The sequence below is a fragment of the Scomber scombrus genome, chromosome 2 (assembly GCF_963691925.1).
Source record: "Scomber scombrus chromosome 2, fScoSco1.1, whole genome shotgun sequence".
In the NCBI taxonomy this organism is placed as follows: domain Eukaryota; kingdom Metazoa; phylum Chordata; class Actinopteri; order Scombriformes; family Scombridae; genus Scomber; species Scomber scombrus.
Window position 1 is genome coordinate 8,853,466 of NC_084971.1, and position 14,987 is coordinate 8,868,452.

General features: G+C 40.7%; 2 protein-coding genes across 2 annotated transcripts; one reads left to right on the top strand and one right to left on the bottom strand.

Annotated features, from left to right (window-relative positions):
- Positions 1–2: 2 nt before the first annotated feature.
- Positions 3–9,567, bottom strand: LOC134001995 (probable ATP-dependent RNA helicase DDX17). The gene is made up of 13 exons (XM_062441226.1): positions 9,259–9,567; positions 8,185–8,344; positions 6,207–6,303; positions 5,797–5,930; positions 5,412–5,477; positions 5,145–5,286; positions 4,758–4,918; positions 4,472–4,644; positions 4,173–4,283; positions 3,969–4,030; positions 3,785–3,844; positions 1,490–1,723; positions 3–1,371 (listed from the first exon to the last, which is right to left on the bottom strand). Exons 1-13 carry the CDS (start codon positions 9,309–9,311, stop codon positions 884–886), a joined length of 1,941 nt encoding a protein of 646 aa, XP_062297210.1. The 5' UTR covers positions 9,312–9,567; the 3' UTR covers positions 3–883.
- A 197-nt stretch (positions 9,568–9,764) lies between these two features.
- ntan1 (N-terminal asparagine amidase) lies at positions 9,765–14,494 on the top strand. Its single transcript, XM_062430457.1, has 10 exons — positions 9,765–9,992; positions 10,844–10,946; positions 11,277–11,342; positions 11,426–11,534; positions 11,635–11,708; positions 11,804–11,857; positions 11,950–12,003; positions 12,090–12,187; positions 12,871–12,984; positions 13,146–14,494. The coding sequence occupies exons 1-10, from the start codon at positions 9,912–9,914 to the stop codon at positions 13,314–13,316; spliced, it is 924 nt and encodes a 307-aa protein (XP_062286441.1). The 5' UTR covers positions 9,765–9,911; the 3' UTR covers positions 13,317–14,494.
- Positions 14,495–14,987: the final 493 nt, after the last annotated feature.

Below are 14,987 nucleotides of genomic sequence, written 5' to 3' on the forward strand. Positions count from 1 at the left end.
CTTCAAGTTGTTCTTTATTAAGAAATAGAGCACTGTAAGAAGACAAACATCAAATTAGGTCAGAGATCTGCACTGAAGGCTCAACACGTGCTCAGTACATCCACACAGCTGTTTTCACTTCTTTTGCCAAATGGGACATGCAGGCATGTGCACACTGTGATTGAAATATTAACTTTTTCTAGCTATATCATCCGGTTCAACTTCAACCTGAGCAGAGGCCAAAATAGCCTGAATGAGTGAAAACACCAGTGTGGGTGTGCAGAGCCTTTAAAACGAGTTTGTATCAACTGACCTCTTCATTAAATCAGTAACAAGAAAATAGAAACAAATGTTTTTACTTGCTACAAGACACGGAAATGTAAAAACATGCATGATATTTCCCTTATATCAAAACCTAGCATGACAGTCCATTACAATGACCGCACTGCTTTAGTGTTTAAGATAACACAAAGCCCAAACCAAAACAATAAGTAATAATAGATCATAATAATAATAATATGGTCCCTGATAGAAATCATTTACTTTTCCCCCCTAGACCAGCACTCTTAACCACAAACTATTGATATGTTATTGTGTGTAAGCTAGTTTTCATTCTACCCAAACAGCTGATATGTGGCAATAAACCACTGTGAAATCCACCGCTGTAGTGTTTGACTGAAATGAAAACACAAAAAACTTGCTTCTGCACGATATGAGAGCAACTGTGAACACAAAGGTTACATTTTCCATTTCTAGAGGATATGTAAAGTTCCAGACATGTATGCTGTATTCAAAACATAAAACAAATAGACAATATGAGCCCTTACCTCCTCAGATAATTCCCTTTTCATACTCCAGCCTGTTGAGCTAGAGAGCAAAAATAAAGTAGTACAACTTAACTTTTCTACTTCCGGGGAGGTGGTGGGCCAGGAGGAGGAGGAGGGGGAGGAGAGGCAAAGGAGTATGGCGGTTGCCCTATGAAGCCCATTAAAGGGGGCTGTGGTGGAACAAACTGCTGAGCCATCAGATGCAGTGGCCCCCCTGATGGTGGAGGTGGAGGAGGCTGGCCAAACTGGGCCTGCGGCTGGTTAGACTGATCCTGACCTCCACCCCCACCGGACTGTACTCCGCTGCGGGAGTTGAAGCCCCCGCCGCTGCTGTAGCTCTGGTAGTGATCTGAGCCGGAGTTGTAGCTGCTCCTGTGATCACGGCTTCTGTCCCTGTAGGAGGAAGAGGAGCGGTCTCCGTCACGGTTGTTGTGGCTGCCGCGGTTGAAGCCGCTGCGGCTGTCTTTGCTGCCGCCTCCACCAGAGCGCATGCGGCGATCACACTCTTCCTGGAACATTAGGTTAGGGTTGTTGGAGTTGCTGCCCCGGTAACGCATTCTGCCACCTGTAAGAAACAATAAATAGAAAATCTGTATCATTTTTTAACTGTTGACTACAACCTCTCCACTTCAGATCTACAGACTTGTCTCAGACTTGTTCTGCAGCATGTTTGACTATCTTACCGCCTCCTCCACCACGGCCCGAATCCACAAGCTGAAGCAGTTTAGGATTGATGGCCTGCCGGGCCTCCTCCAACACTCGGACAAGGTCCCGGGCCTGCCGCAAGTTCCCTGGGGTAAAGAAGGTGTATGCAGTGCCCTTGTTGGTACTGCGGGCTGTACGTCCAATACGATGGACGTAATCCTCAGAGGAGCTGGGATAGTCATAGTTGATGACGAACTTGATGTCTTCCACATCTTTTGAATTGAGAGCAAATTGGTTTAACAGTGTGGAAACATAATTTCAAGACAGGATGAAGCTTCATTTAAGGATTGATTGTTCAAGAGATGATGGTTTCTAATTAAATAAATGCATATTTGTAATTAGATTAAATATTTAGTTTGTAATATTTTAAGTTAGAAATCAAGAATTTACTCAAATAGTTTTACTTACCTGCAAATACTGCAAAAAATAAAGATTCATTTGGTTTAAACACTGTGATAACTCATATACATCTGTAAACTGATATAAAACTGTACCTGAGCGAGATTTCAGGTTTCATGCTCACTTGATGTACACTGAGCATGACACAGAGATTACATCGTAATCTTCACACCATTGTGATTTCTGGCCAAAATGTTTTAACAAGGAGTCTGTTTCTTATTACAGAAGACGTGGGGCTCTGACAGCACTGCTGAGTCTGATCAATAAGTCTCCCTTCTCCTCTCCATCTTGACAGAGAGAAGCCATTTCATCAACCAGAACCTGGATTTACGATGAGATTTTTTTTTTCTTTCACTAAAATATGAGCACGATGGAAGTACCTGCCTGTATGGTGAGCTCATGGAGGAGTTAAAGAAAGGGGCTGTGAGGTACTTACCCCTTTCATGTTGTTTTTACAAAGGTAGACAGTCCCCCCTGATCAGTCCTGGTTCATAGGGAGGGGCTGAGGGGGAGGGAGGCAGGATTCATCCACCTGCTGCGCACCCCAGCAACGCCAGACGGGAGCAGAACCGTTTAACCTTGAGACACACGCAACGGCTGGTTCTGTTGCTCTCGCCGCATTGCAGGACCCTCCTCAGACCCTGGCCAGGACCGGATCCAGACGAGCCCGTCTAACACTCTCCCCCTGTCTGTCTGCTTTTTTTTTTTTTTTTTTTGGGGACGGACCGATGGGCAGACATACAGGCACCTCAGGCTGCTCCCAAGGAAGGCTCGTTGGATTTACAAACTCTGACAATACTGGGCAGGGGGGATCTTATTTACCCAAGAGGAATAAGAGGGGCTTTAATCCCTCTAAAACTAGCCGAGCTTCTACTTTAACGTGACTGAGGGGGGCAGAGACAGCAGCTTAGACTGTTACAGCTGCCGTGTGCTGCCGAACCCTGAGAGGAGAAGAGGGGGAAAAAAGAACAAGGATACAGTCATGGGAAATTTAGCAAGTCAAAGACACTTCACTTATCCCCCCTTCTCAGTTTATCCTGCCAACAAATCAGAGGTCATATCCTACATCCTTCCTGCTGTGTCTGTGAACACAGGGATAACCACTCAGCTGTCATTATCCCATATCACATCAATAGAACTACACCATTATTATATATGTGGAGAAATAATGAGTAATATGAGCAACATCTGTACTGAAAAGGTGCACAGGAGCATCTGCCCCACACACCCTTTCTTTCAGGCAGCGTGCCAAAGAGCCCCGGTTGAAGGAAGCTTTTTAACTGCAGTAACAAGAAACAGACTATAAACCCAGTGGAGCAGAAGGCCAGCAGCCTCCATACTGGACGTTACATCTCATTAAACTGTCAGGTTATAATAGTGGGGATGTCCTTATATGTACACAATGTGCTCATTTGATTGCTTTGTTCATTACTACATTGAAACTGATTAGGCCTTTGTTGTGTTTTCACACTCAGGTAACAGAATTACTACATATATTTACCACTGTTATTATGGATAATTCATAGTGTAATATTATATATAAAAAGGAAAACACATGTCTTAACATCGATCTGAAAATAGTTAAAGGAAGACAACTCTGTCTTAAATGTTGTGAAATAAATTCATAAGCCTTTTTTCCAATTTCATGAGCTGGACTGATTGGCAGCAACTCTGCCAGTTATAGCTGGTCTCATCTGAAGTATACTTACCTACTGATTATAACAACTAGTACAAAAAATAGGAGGTCCAACTACTTGTGTTACTATAACTTAATTATTTACAGACAAAATATTATTCACAAAATTCAGAAAGGAGAGATGAGACAATATTTAGAGAGATTATGTAGCATCATCTGTAAGTGTGAGGAGACATACCCAGACCACGAGAGGCAACGTCAGTGGCAATCAGGATGGGAGCTTTGCCACTTCGGAATTCTGTGGGATAAAACAACAATGAAACTGAACTTGTCATATTGTACACTGGCACTCCAGCTATGACAGAAGATAACACATGTAGACAAGAATGATGAACAATAACAAACAGATATATTTATCTTACCTGTGAGTACCCAGTCTCTCTCTGGCTGGCTCTTGTCTCCATGGATACACATGGCTGGCCACCTAGCAAGGAAAATCACAGTGATGTGACAAGATAAGTGAGGGGTCTCAATGCCTCCTCTCTATGAAATATTTGCATAGTTCATTGTCATCAATGAACTATGCAAAGACACTGTAAATATCTCTCCATGTATTGCTCTCTCACCCATCCCTCCTCATCTTCCTCGTCAGATCATCACAACGTTTCTTGGTCTCCACAAAGATGATGGTTTTGTTCTCCTTTTCCGCCATAATCTCCTCCATCAGCTGCAGAAGTCTGTAGAGAGGGAGAGGCAGAAAGACTGTCAGGACACTTGGAGCATAGTAGCACTACTGAGCTCAGTTTCAGCTGTGTCAAAAGATGAGTTTGTATTGTGACAATATTTAGAGAGGCTACTGAGAAGATTACAACAAAACGTCATGTTGCTGCTGTCGGAAATATATTGTCACACTGGATTTCCTTACTTGTGGTCCTTTTCGTTCTCCATGCAGACATCAACAATCTGCAGGATGTTGTGGTTGGCACTGAGCTCCAGGGCACCAATATTTATCTGGACATAGTCCCTCAGGAAGTCTTCCGCAAGCTGCCGAACCTCCTTTGGCCAGGTTGCGCTCCACATCAGGGTCTGTCTGTCAGGCTGAGAGACCGAAACACAAGGGCAAGAAAACATGAAACTCAAAAACACTTCTACATTGATAACTTATGGTTACTATATGAAATTAAATCATGGTAACCAAACCTTTCTCCTACCCTGATCTGTTCAACTATCTTGCGAATCTGCGGCTCAAAGCCCATGTCCAGCATGCGATCAGCCTCATCCAGCACTAGGTAGGTGCAGCGACGCAGGTTAGTCTTCCCTGCCTCCAAGAAGTCAATGAGGCGACCAGGTGTGGCAATGCAGATCTCAACACCTAAAGATTTACAAAATCATCATAAGACCATCTCAAATCAGATTAAATACACATACTGTTAGGTGGTCAGGCAGATAATTTCAGTAGTGCTCTGGTTATTTGCTGGTTTGTCCAGACATTTTGAATCTTACAATGACTTTATGACAATATATTGTTTCATTGAAATGCTGAATTTCAAACTGCTTTGAATAAACCATTGCACATTGCTGTCTACAACCATACCCACCCCTCTCAAGGTCTCGAATCTGCGGCCCTTTGGGTGCTCCACCATAGACACAGGTGCTTTTGATTCGGGAAGACTTGCCATATTCATATGCCACCTGCTGAACCTGCTGGGCCAGCTCTCTGGTTGGAGCCAGCACCAGACACTGTGGAAAGAAGAGAAAGGATTTTACAGACTGAGTAAAAAAACAAGCGTCATGTATACTTTCACTTTCATTTTTAGATAAAACACTTCATCTAACAGAGTGACACGTTTGGCATATGTACTTACAATTGGACCATCTCCTCTCTCTAGATAAGGCTGATGATTGATGTGCACAATAGCAGGAAGAAGATACTGCAGAGGACACAAGACACAAAGACAGTCAAATAGTTTACATTCAGGAACCATAAGCAACCCAATTAATATTATTTGAATAAAAAACAAAACATTGACTTTCTCACCTAAATTCTCTAAATGCTCTGCTCAGCTGTTGAAACTTAATTTTGTCTTGACTTAATATTGTATTTCCTTTGTGGTTTATTAATTACTATTCAGATTTTATGTTTAGCTTTCTGTACTTTCTATATTGTGAAATGTTTTGTGTAATTTATATTACTATGAACTTTTGCATTCAAGTGTGATTTCATGCAGGATAACAGCCAGCCATCCTTACAGCCAGTGTCTTTCCAGAGCCAGTCTGTGCAATCCCCACCATGTCCCTGCCACTCAGGGCCACAGGGAAACCTTGAGCCTGGATGGCTGTGGGTTCCTTGAAGTTCTGATGCATCAGCACATCCATCACATATTCTAGTGGGGAGACAATCATCAATCAATATATCTTGACCATTAAATCAGAAGAAAAGCCCTTTTTAAATATCTTCTTGTAAACAGAACCTTTGTCAGTGTGCAACACGTTTTGTACATTAGTTACATTTTTTGTTTAAATAAACCATGTAAGTAGCTTCAACATAAATGCTGATATTTTGAAGTCCCTAGATGCAGCAGTGAGTGAATTAATAATGTATTGTACTGTACGCTAATGCAGAGATCAATTGTGCAGACATTATCATTTGGTTTACTAACGTGGAAACTGCGCCTGGTGAAAAGCAGTGATCGACTTTGGACAGCCAGTGCCTCTGATGGTGATCTCTTTCTTTCTGCAAAACTCTTCCATTTCATACTGGTCATGGAGGCAGAAGGGAAGAAAAAGTTAAAAACATACGTAATTGGACATCGCGTAGTGCAAATAATTAATATTTTTGTAATATCTTCTTCTGAAATGACTTTGACCTAGTAAAGAAATATGATTATGAGGAGGATTTACATCAGGCATGACTGTACTATTACTCAAAATTTAAAACGTGAGGGGAATTCAAACCCATTACAAAAACACATACAGTTGTGACCAAAATTATTAGCCCCCCTTGTGAAATTAGTCACAATTCTTGATTTCTCCATGGAAATGGCCATTAACAGCACGTGTTTATTATTGTGGAAACAAATACGCTACAAAGACAAAAGTTGACAAGTTTGATTAGGATATTTTATTGATACAATGAGTTGAAACAAAAAAGGGCAAAAATGAGAAATCCAAAATTATTAGCCCCCTGGCCATTAATAGTCAATAGTGTACCCTTTCTGAGCCACAACTGACAACAACCTCTTTGAGTAGTTCTTTACTAGGTTGGCACAGGTCTCCTGAGGGATTTTGGCCCATTCTTCCATTGCAAATTGTTCCAGCTGGTCCAAATTGCGTGGTTTCCGAGCATGGACAGTCACTTTGAGCACCCGCCACAGATTCTCAATAGGATTGAGGTCTGGGCTCTGTGCGGGCCACTCCAGGACCTTGGTTTTGGTATCCTTCAGGAACTGTTGGACCAATTTCGATGTGTGCTTCGGGTCATTGTCTTGTTGGAAGACCCAGCGACGACCTAAGGATAGACTACGAGCAGATTTCTGCATATTATCCCTCAAAATGTCAACATCATTTTCTTTTTTCATGATGCCATGCACCCGAACAAGGCTACCTGTGCCTGAGGCTGCAAAACAGCCCCACAGCATGATGCTCCCACCACCATGTTTAACTGTGGGAACTGTGTTCTTAGGGTTCAAGGCCTCTCCCTTTCTTCGCCAAACATAAGCAACATCCATGTGCCCAAACAATTCCAGTTTAGTCTCATCAGACCAAAGCACAGACTTCCAAAACTCATCTTTACCTTTCAAATGTTCACGTGCAAACCTCTTTGGCTTTGATGTGCCGCTCTTTGAGTAAAGGGGTTCTTCTTGGACGATGGCCCTGAAGCCCACCACGATGGAGAGCCCTCACAACTGTGCTCCTTGAAACATCAACTCCAGAAGAGGTCAGGTCAGCAACAATCATCTTGGCAGATGTCTGGAAATTCTTGCTGACATCTCTGACAATTTTCCTCTCTAGAGTTCTTGAAATGTTGAGCTTACGACCACGCCCAGGTTTGTTTCTTACAGAATTTGTCTCCTTGTACTTGGCAATGATGCAACGTACGGCGGTTCTAGACAATGTGAAACGCTTGGAAATGGCAGTATAGCCTTCCCCCTTATCATGAGCCTCCACTATCTTCTTTCTGAGCTCAAGACTGATTTCCTTTGTCTTTGGCATGGTGAGTAAAAGTAGTCCCTCTCAATAATGTGTTCAAGTGCCCTGTTCCTTGGAGTCCTTTTATGCTGATTGAATGTCCAGGTGTTGTGAAGAAGCCAATTGACTGCACAGGTGTGGTTTGAAAGCTGATTGGTTAATTAGGTGTGTTTTTGAAAGCAAGAATTCACATGGGGGGAAATATTATTGACCACCCCATCATGGGGGCTAATATTTTTGACATCCCCATTTTTCTCTATATTTGATATAAAGCAAGCCTAAAATGTTATTTTATATTCCAAAATGTACCAAAAGCTACTGAAAAGCACTGGTGAATGTTTGATAATATCGAGTTGTATCAATGCTGCAAACATTGGGAACAATTTTAGGTATATGTTCCATAATTCCTGGGGGGCTAATAATTTTGGTCACAACTGTATAATGATTTACCTGACTCATGTGTTGGACATCAAGATGTTCAGCATAGAAGTTCTTCTCAAATTTTGGCAGCTCGTCCAGGTTCCATCTCTTCTTGCGGAGACGTTCCCCTGGATTCCCAAACTTCATGGGCGGGGGGCCACTGCGACCACTCATGGCCCCAAACCGAGGCCTGAGGGACAAGGGTCAAGAGACAAAGAGCGCTTAAGAGTCAGCAAAGGAGGGAACAGTTTTACCAAAATGAAATACTTTATATTTTTATATGCTTGCTTATGTCATGACAATAACTGGCTATCAACATATATATTCCTACAGCTGAATCCGAATGCCCAGACTTCCCTTTTATTATTCTTATGAAGTCAAGCGTGAAAATGATGTATTTCACTAAGTCCACAAGGGGGCTGCAGACACCTTATATTAGACCTCTACCGCTGTCGGTCTGCTGATGTAAGTTATGCACAGTTTAATTATTACCAGGGTGTACTTGTATTGAGGTTTGATATAAACATTAATGCAAATTGGCATGCTATAGTGTTCAGAGACAGACTGTAAAAAAAAGAATGTGAAACCAATAAAGAGTGTTGATTCCCAAGTGGGGATATCAAGTGGGTGTGGATCCAGATGGCTGACAACTGACTTCAGCTTGAATATCTGATATAACTGCGGTGGTCTGCGGTGACTGTGACCATAACATTTGCTGAGTAGGTGTCATTTTTCTGACTAGAAAACAAACCCACATATTCAAAAGACTAATGAAAGTTTTATGGCCTAACAGTCTGTGCTCCAAACAGTCTACAGCCTTTGTTGACAACATGACATTTATCTGGCGCCACCCTGAAGTCAATTTTAGCCTAAATGCTCACACAATAAATATATAATTTATAAGTGGGTTCAGTTTATACTGTGCCAGTAAAAGCTGACTGAAGACAGTGAGTACTTTTGGGCCTTGTTGCAAGTATGGAGCTATGGCTGAAAGAAAGCCTTTCGGTCAAACTGTTCTTGATGTCTTCACATTGTGCAACACTTATTATGTACTACATAAATGTATGTCGTTTCCATGACTGAAGAATGAACTTCTAAAGTTACCTGTCCCGTCCTCGGTCTCTGACTCTGTCCCCATATGAGGAACTCCCTCTCATGTTGGCGATAACAAACTCCTCTCCGCTGCAGCGTTGTTATTTCGTTTACGTTAGCTAGTTGCAACGTTTGACACCACTTTGTTTACGTTGTGCACTCGAGGCTAACAGAAAAAAACGCAATTTACGCTTGCAAAAAGCAGGGAGACTTCCTTAGCGTATAACTACATATATATTAGACGTCAAATGCGATTAAATAAGGTTGATAATAAACAATTGTCGTATGCGTCACGTAAACTGAACGGCCGCCCCTGCTTCGCTCCTCTTCCCTCCGCCCTCTTAAGCAACGTAACTTGAACTGGTAATGCTGCGTAGTTGCGTTTCAACAGAACGGACATTACGTACAAATGTTGTCTAAATAATGATGGTGAATTTATGTTCCACAACTGTGCTTTTTAACAGTTGGTGGCGCTGTATCGCATAACTGTACGCTCATTTAAAGAGTAGAAGAAAAGACAACCTTCCAGGAAGTGCAAGCTGTACCAGTAAAGCGATATGTGCAGCCTGGAATAAATATAAAAAAAGATATAAAAATATGAAATTACTGGTCTTTATGTTAGTATGGTAAACTGTTGAGTTATAAAGTGGATCTCGAGCAGGGAAATGCCTTTGTTTGTTCAAAAAAGAGGAGTTGACTGCTTAAACTCGTCAGCGGAACTCTTCGACAGATACCCACATTTGCAGGTTCGTTTTCCAGGGATTGTTGCTAAAGTTAGCTTCCTGAGAAGCTGCCACCGCCGGATCACAGTACTACTTTTCTTTAACCAGTGGCTGTATCACAGGTGGACAGTTAAACTTACAATATTGGTACATTTTAACAAGGATAGGTTGTGACATGTGGTGGTGACAGATCAGTCAGGGACATAACAGCAACAACTAACTAGTGGAATCTCAGTGTAACGACTTGTTTATTTACTGCATGTGTCCTAAATGAGAAATGACTATATAAGGATTAAATAAAAATGATTTACACACTATAGACAAAGTATCATTTGAGGACTTCTCTGGTCATAAAATATATGTGGTAAAAAGCTCTCTGGAAAATAATGTCCACATACAGGGGGTGTTTGTTGTTGTTATAGAAATCCAAAGGTATCATCTCTTAGGGTTGGGCAATAGGGAACATTTTTTGACCAAATACCCGATATCTATACTGTGACAGTATAGTAGAGATGATTATTGGTGCTTTCACAAAATATTTACACAATGAGATATTGGATAAACAATCATCAGTAATGTGGGAATAATGACTAAGTGGGTAAAAGCAAATACTATTACAGCTAGAACAAGACCTCTGGTAAGGTCAGGAATTTAGATCACAGGAAAAGACTACGCTTACGCCATATCACGATATTCAAAATCTGAGATGATATCTACTCTCATATCGACATATTGCTCAGCCCTACCCTACTACTCTACAGTTCCTACTTGTATATCGAAGTTGACAGTTGACAGCGGGGAGAATGACCTCTGAATCAGCACTAAGGATTAACCCAAATTTTTGTTTGGTAATACATTTTACTCTTGTGTTACAGGAAAATGCACGAGCATTTCGTTCCAAGCCATTCGTTGACGTTGACCCAAAGTGCCTCCTGTACGTCCAACAAAGAGAATTTGCTGCAACAACGCCAGCAGACAGTAAGTAAAGTTAGAGGCATGAACGTTTATTTTGATTAATCCAGTTATGTAGCCTTACAAAATATCCATGTTTAGAAAAAAAACAATCATTGGTAGTTTATTGGAAAATAAGTCTGTGAAAAATGTGTCAAATGTACCCTATGCAATGTAATGTCACATCACACAATGACATTTGAAGCAACTATAAGCTCACCTAACTTGGTGAAACAAGGTTAAATTTGCATCGGAAGAAGCAGAGATAGCAATGTCATCACCAAGCAGTGAGTAGTACTCCAGGTTAACCATTCTGGATCAATGATAATACATGCATTCTTGTCTTATCTATTACAGATTGTGTTTCAGTCATTGGATCTGATGATGCCACCACCTGCCATTTGGTCGTGCTGCGACACACCGGTAACGTTTATGCTTTGTGCCTAGTTCTGCCTGCGTCTGAAGTTGGAATGTGTTTACCATAATTTCATTTTATCATGTGTCAGGTAGTGGAGCTGTTTGCATTGCTCACTGTGATGGCTCCAGCACCTGGTCTGAAGTCCCGCTCCTTGTGAAAACTGTCACATCATTGAGTAACGTCAGTAAGGAGGGCAGGTATGAAAGACACAGACAAACACACACACAGTAAAGTGTATGTTGCTCAATTTTGGCATTCAATTTTGATGTCTTTTTTTCCTTTTCCTTCTCTTTGCAGACTTGAGCTCCATCTTGTCGGGGGATTTAACGATGAGTCGAAGACATCTCATAAACTCAGCCTTAGCATATTGGGTATAGTCCTTTAAGATACTGCATGTATTACTGCAGTATTATTATGTTTACAGAATTTGAGCTTCAATATACTTACAGGACGTTTCATTTTACAGCAGCCTTCCAGAAACAGAAAGAAGATATTCATCTGGAAACATGTTGCATCACAGGTGACTTTGATATGACTTGTTTCATATTGTTTAGATATATCTCACCAGCTCTGACTTCACCTAATCAACCCAACTGTTCTCTGTCGTTGCAGAAATGAATGACGTTGTTGTCGAGGGAACTAACAGACCCGTAATATATGGGATAGGTAAGTGATAAATATACTACAAAGTAAAAGAAATGCTCTGCTTTCATGGCATGCAACCTATAACATATTGTGTCTGTTTCTGCAAGGTGTAAATGTTAAAACAGGAGAAGTGTTCCCTGCCTCATTTCCTCAGAAAGGACCTGCAGAGGAGCTGCGTTCAGCACGGACCTTCACTGGGGGACAGGTACTATAAGAAGAGAAATGTTGTTTTCTGTGTCTGAATAAGATGCATGAGACACAAGATCTATTTTTTAAGTTCAAATGCAACACTTATTTCCATTATTGATTTATCTTTCCATATTCATATTAATTGGTTATTTTGAAAATAGTGACAAATGTCAATCACAGTTTCCTAGAACCCAAGAGGAACATCTTCAAATTGTTTGTTTTTGTCTGACCAGCAGACCAAAACCAAAAGATGACAAAAGACAACTTATCCTTACATTTAAGACATTCTATTTCAAAATTCTTGGCAGTACATTTTTTGTTGATCAATTAATCAACGACCCCAAAATGTGTAAGTTGTATAGTGGCCCAGGATTGGCTCCAAACTAGTTGTGATGTCACAAATCATGCTTGTAGGACGGCCTGTTAAACTCAGATGTCGGGCGAGCACAGACAAACTTTCAGCAGATGAATGTGAAAACAGCTTCTAGTGTCAAACTCTGCACATATATCTTTCTGCACAGTGAAGCTCAAACATCCAACTGAAGGAACAAGAAGAAAAAACATTTTTGACTGGAAGGGGAATTTAAATATTTTTGAATATTGTCCATATACACACATGGGCACAGTCTCATTATTGAGAAAATGAAGCAAATCTCAGTGCAAATATTATGAATAAAATAAATGGTTTTCCTCTTGCAGATGGCTGAAATATACGACTCAAGCCGAGGACTTGTTAAAATCGGCCCTTGCAAGTGGTCTCCAAACCTGGATATTGCCTTCTGGTTGGCACAAGATGATGATACAATCTTAAAGGTAAAAAAACTGAAAGAAATTGCTCTACTTCACCTTTTGCTGCATTTCATTCCTTCTCATGTATGGCCATCATTTTCAAGGCTATTTTTTTAAGGAGCTGTTTTTTCCATTGCTGTACTGCACTCCATTAATACAGACCTTTATTTCTCTCTCCTGCTCAGTACCTGTCCACCTCTCCAATGGCTGAACCGCCCCACTTTGTCCAGCACATGAAGTCCACCATCCAGTTCCTTTTACATCACCCCAACTCTGACAGTCTGTTCCCCGGGGGTCAGCCACAGCTCTACCACAGGACTGAGCGGGGGGACTGGGAGAGGGTTGTGCAGTCGTAGAGCCCCGGTCCCTCCTTCCAATAATTCTTAACAAGGAACCTGACTGTTTTTGCCTCTCAGCTTAATGGATACACTGTGACCCATCCGCCCGCTGTCTGTTTTATGTTCATTGTGTCTTAACGTGGGGGTTTACCCCTGACTGGATCTTACGTGTGATGAATGGCTCTCCTTACTCATCTGGCTGGCCCAGTAGAGAGAGTAAATGAAGTACAAGTGATTCTGCTCATGCCTGTTACAGTTTCTACAGTGGTATAAAGTCTGCACCTTACACCACATCCTGTGTTGCAGCAAGTCAAAGCTTCAGTGTTTTGATTGACTGGGCAAATTATTAACATTGTTGTCTTATGTCCAGTTAAAAGACTGTACTTATTATTTTGTACATTTTTAGCCCATTAACTACAACTGCTGGTCTTTTTCCACAGTTTTTATATTGATTTCCTACTTTACATGCTGCCATTGTTCTCTTTATACCTGTACAGATTGAAAATCAACTTGCAAAATTCAAATTTCATTTAATTCCCATTATATTTTTTTCAGCCACGTACTATCTGTTGCTGTTTTGCCAGAAAATCAAACCTTATCTATCTCAAGCAAATTTCATCCTATGAAAAGATCTTACAAACAATACATTTTTTGGGTATGAAATGAAAGATCTTTCTAAATATATGCACAATATGTAGTTAATGGGCTAAAACATTTAAAACCATCTGTATGGCCCTTTTTAAATGTAGAGTTTGGCCTAATGAAAATACCATAAGGAATAAATGTGTTTTGACACTTTGTTCAACACATTGAAGAGAATACAAAGTACTCGACTCTGCTCTGCTGAGACACTGAGCAAACAAAAGCACCTTCCTGATGAGTGGAATATGAAGCTTCATCACATGCTCTAGATACTGCTGTATACTCGGCTATGAATGTGTGTTTATCTGCATGTTTAAATGTGTACAGTGCTCTTCTGCAAGGATGGGTTCTTGACAAATGCAACAACATATGATGTTATTAGTTTCGTCTTTCTTTTTTTTTCTTTTTCAAACCGTTAAAAAATTAGATTTCTGAGCAACATCTAATACGGGATAAGGCCTTTTAATCAGTTGTGTTAAGGTTGCAAGGTGCTTAAAGCATTCAGTGCAACTTGTTGCAACTTGTGAACAAACTGTACCTGATGTGAAATAAATGTAAATATGATCAAATTTAGTTATAAAAGCTTATGTGTGTATTTAGTGTTAAAGGTCGAGTGAATGAAGTTGAGGGTGGAAAATTGAGTTTTGGAGTTAGGCGTGTAAGTAAAAGAATAGGTTTTGTTGTGCCAACTGCTTATCCAATGACATCTGAGAACACTGTAATTAGTGAGTGTTAATATATCACATTACACATGAGAGCCTGACCGATCAATGTGTCAGCCGATAACAAGGAAAGCAGCGCAGAAATGCCAAAGATAGGTCTTTCTAAGGTCATTTTGATACTTTGATTTGTAATTATTGTTGTACATCATGAATCACTGACAAGTTTAGCTGTAAAATGTCACACTCAGCACATTTCTTGGCCACCAGTCTTCAAATACAGATATTTTTTATTATGTGTAGTCCTATAAAAAACAATTCAATCCAATACAACATCTCTGCCATAAATTCTACTTTTATGAAGTTTATACATTTTCAGTTTTTGTTG

Bases quoted from the DNA above. Each gene is read 5' to 3' on its own strand.
- ntan1 (XM_062430457.1), top strand. From the start codon at position 9,912: ATGCCTTTGTTTGTTCAAAAAAGAGGAGTTGACTGCTTAAACTCGTCA. The intron at 10,947-11,276 runs GTAAGTAAAGTT...TATCTATTACAG, and splicing joins TGCAACAACGCCAGCAGACA to ATTGTGTTTCAGTCATTGGA. The intron at 12,985-13,145 runs GTAAAAAAACTG...TCTCCTGCTCAG, and splicing joins ATGATGATACAATCTTAAAG to TACCTGTCCACCTCTCCAAT.
- LOC134001995 (XM_062441226.1), bottom strand. From the start codon at position 9,311: ATGAGAGGGAGTTCCTCATATGGGGACAGAGTCAGAGACCGAGGACGG. The intron at 4,645-4,757 runs GTAGGAGAAAGG...TCGGTCTCTCAG, and splicing joins AGATAGTTGAACAGATCAGG to CCTGACAGACAGACCCTGAT. The intron at 3,845-3,968 runs GTAAGATAAATA...TTTATCCCACAG, and splicing joins GAGAGACTGGGTACTCACAG to AATTCCGAAGTGGCAAAGCT.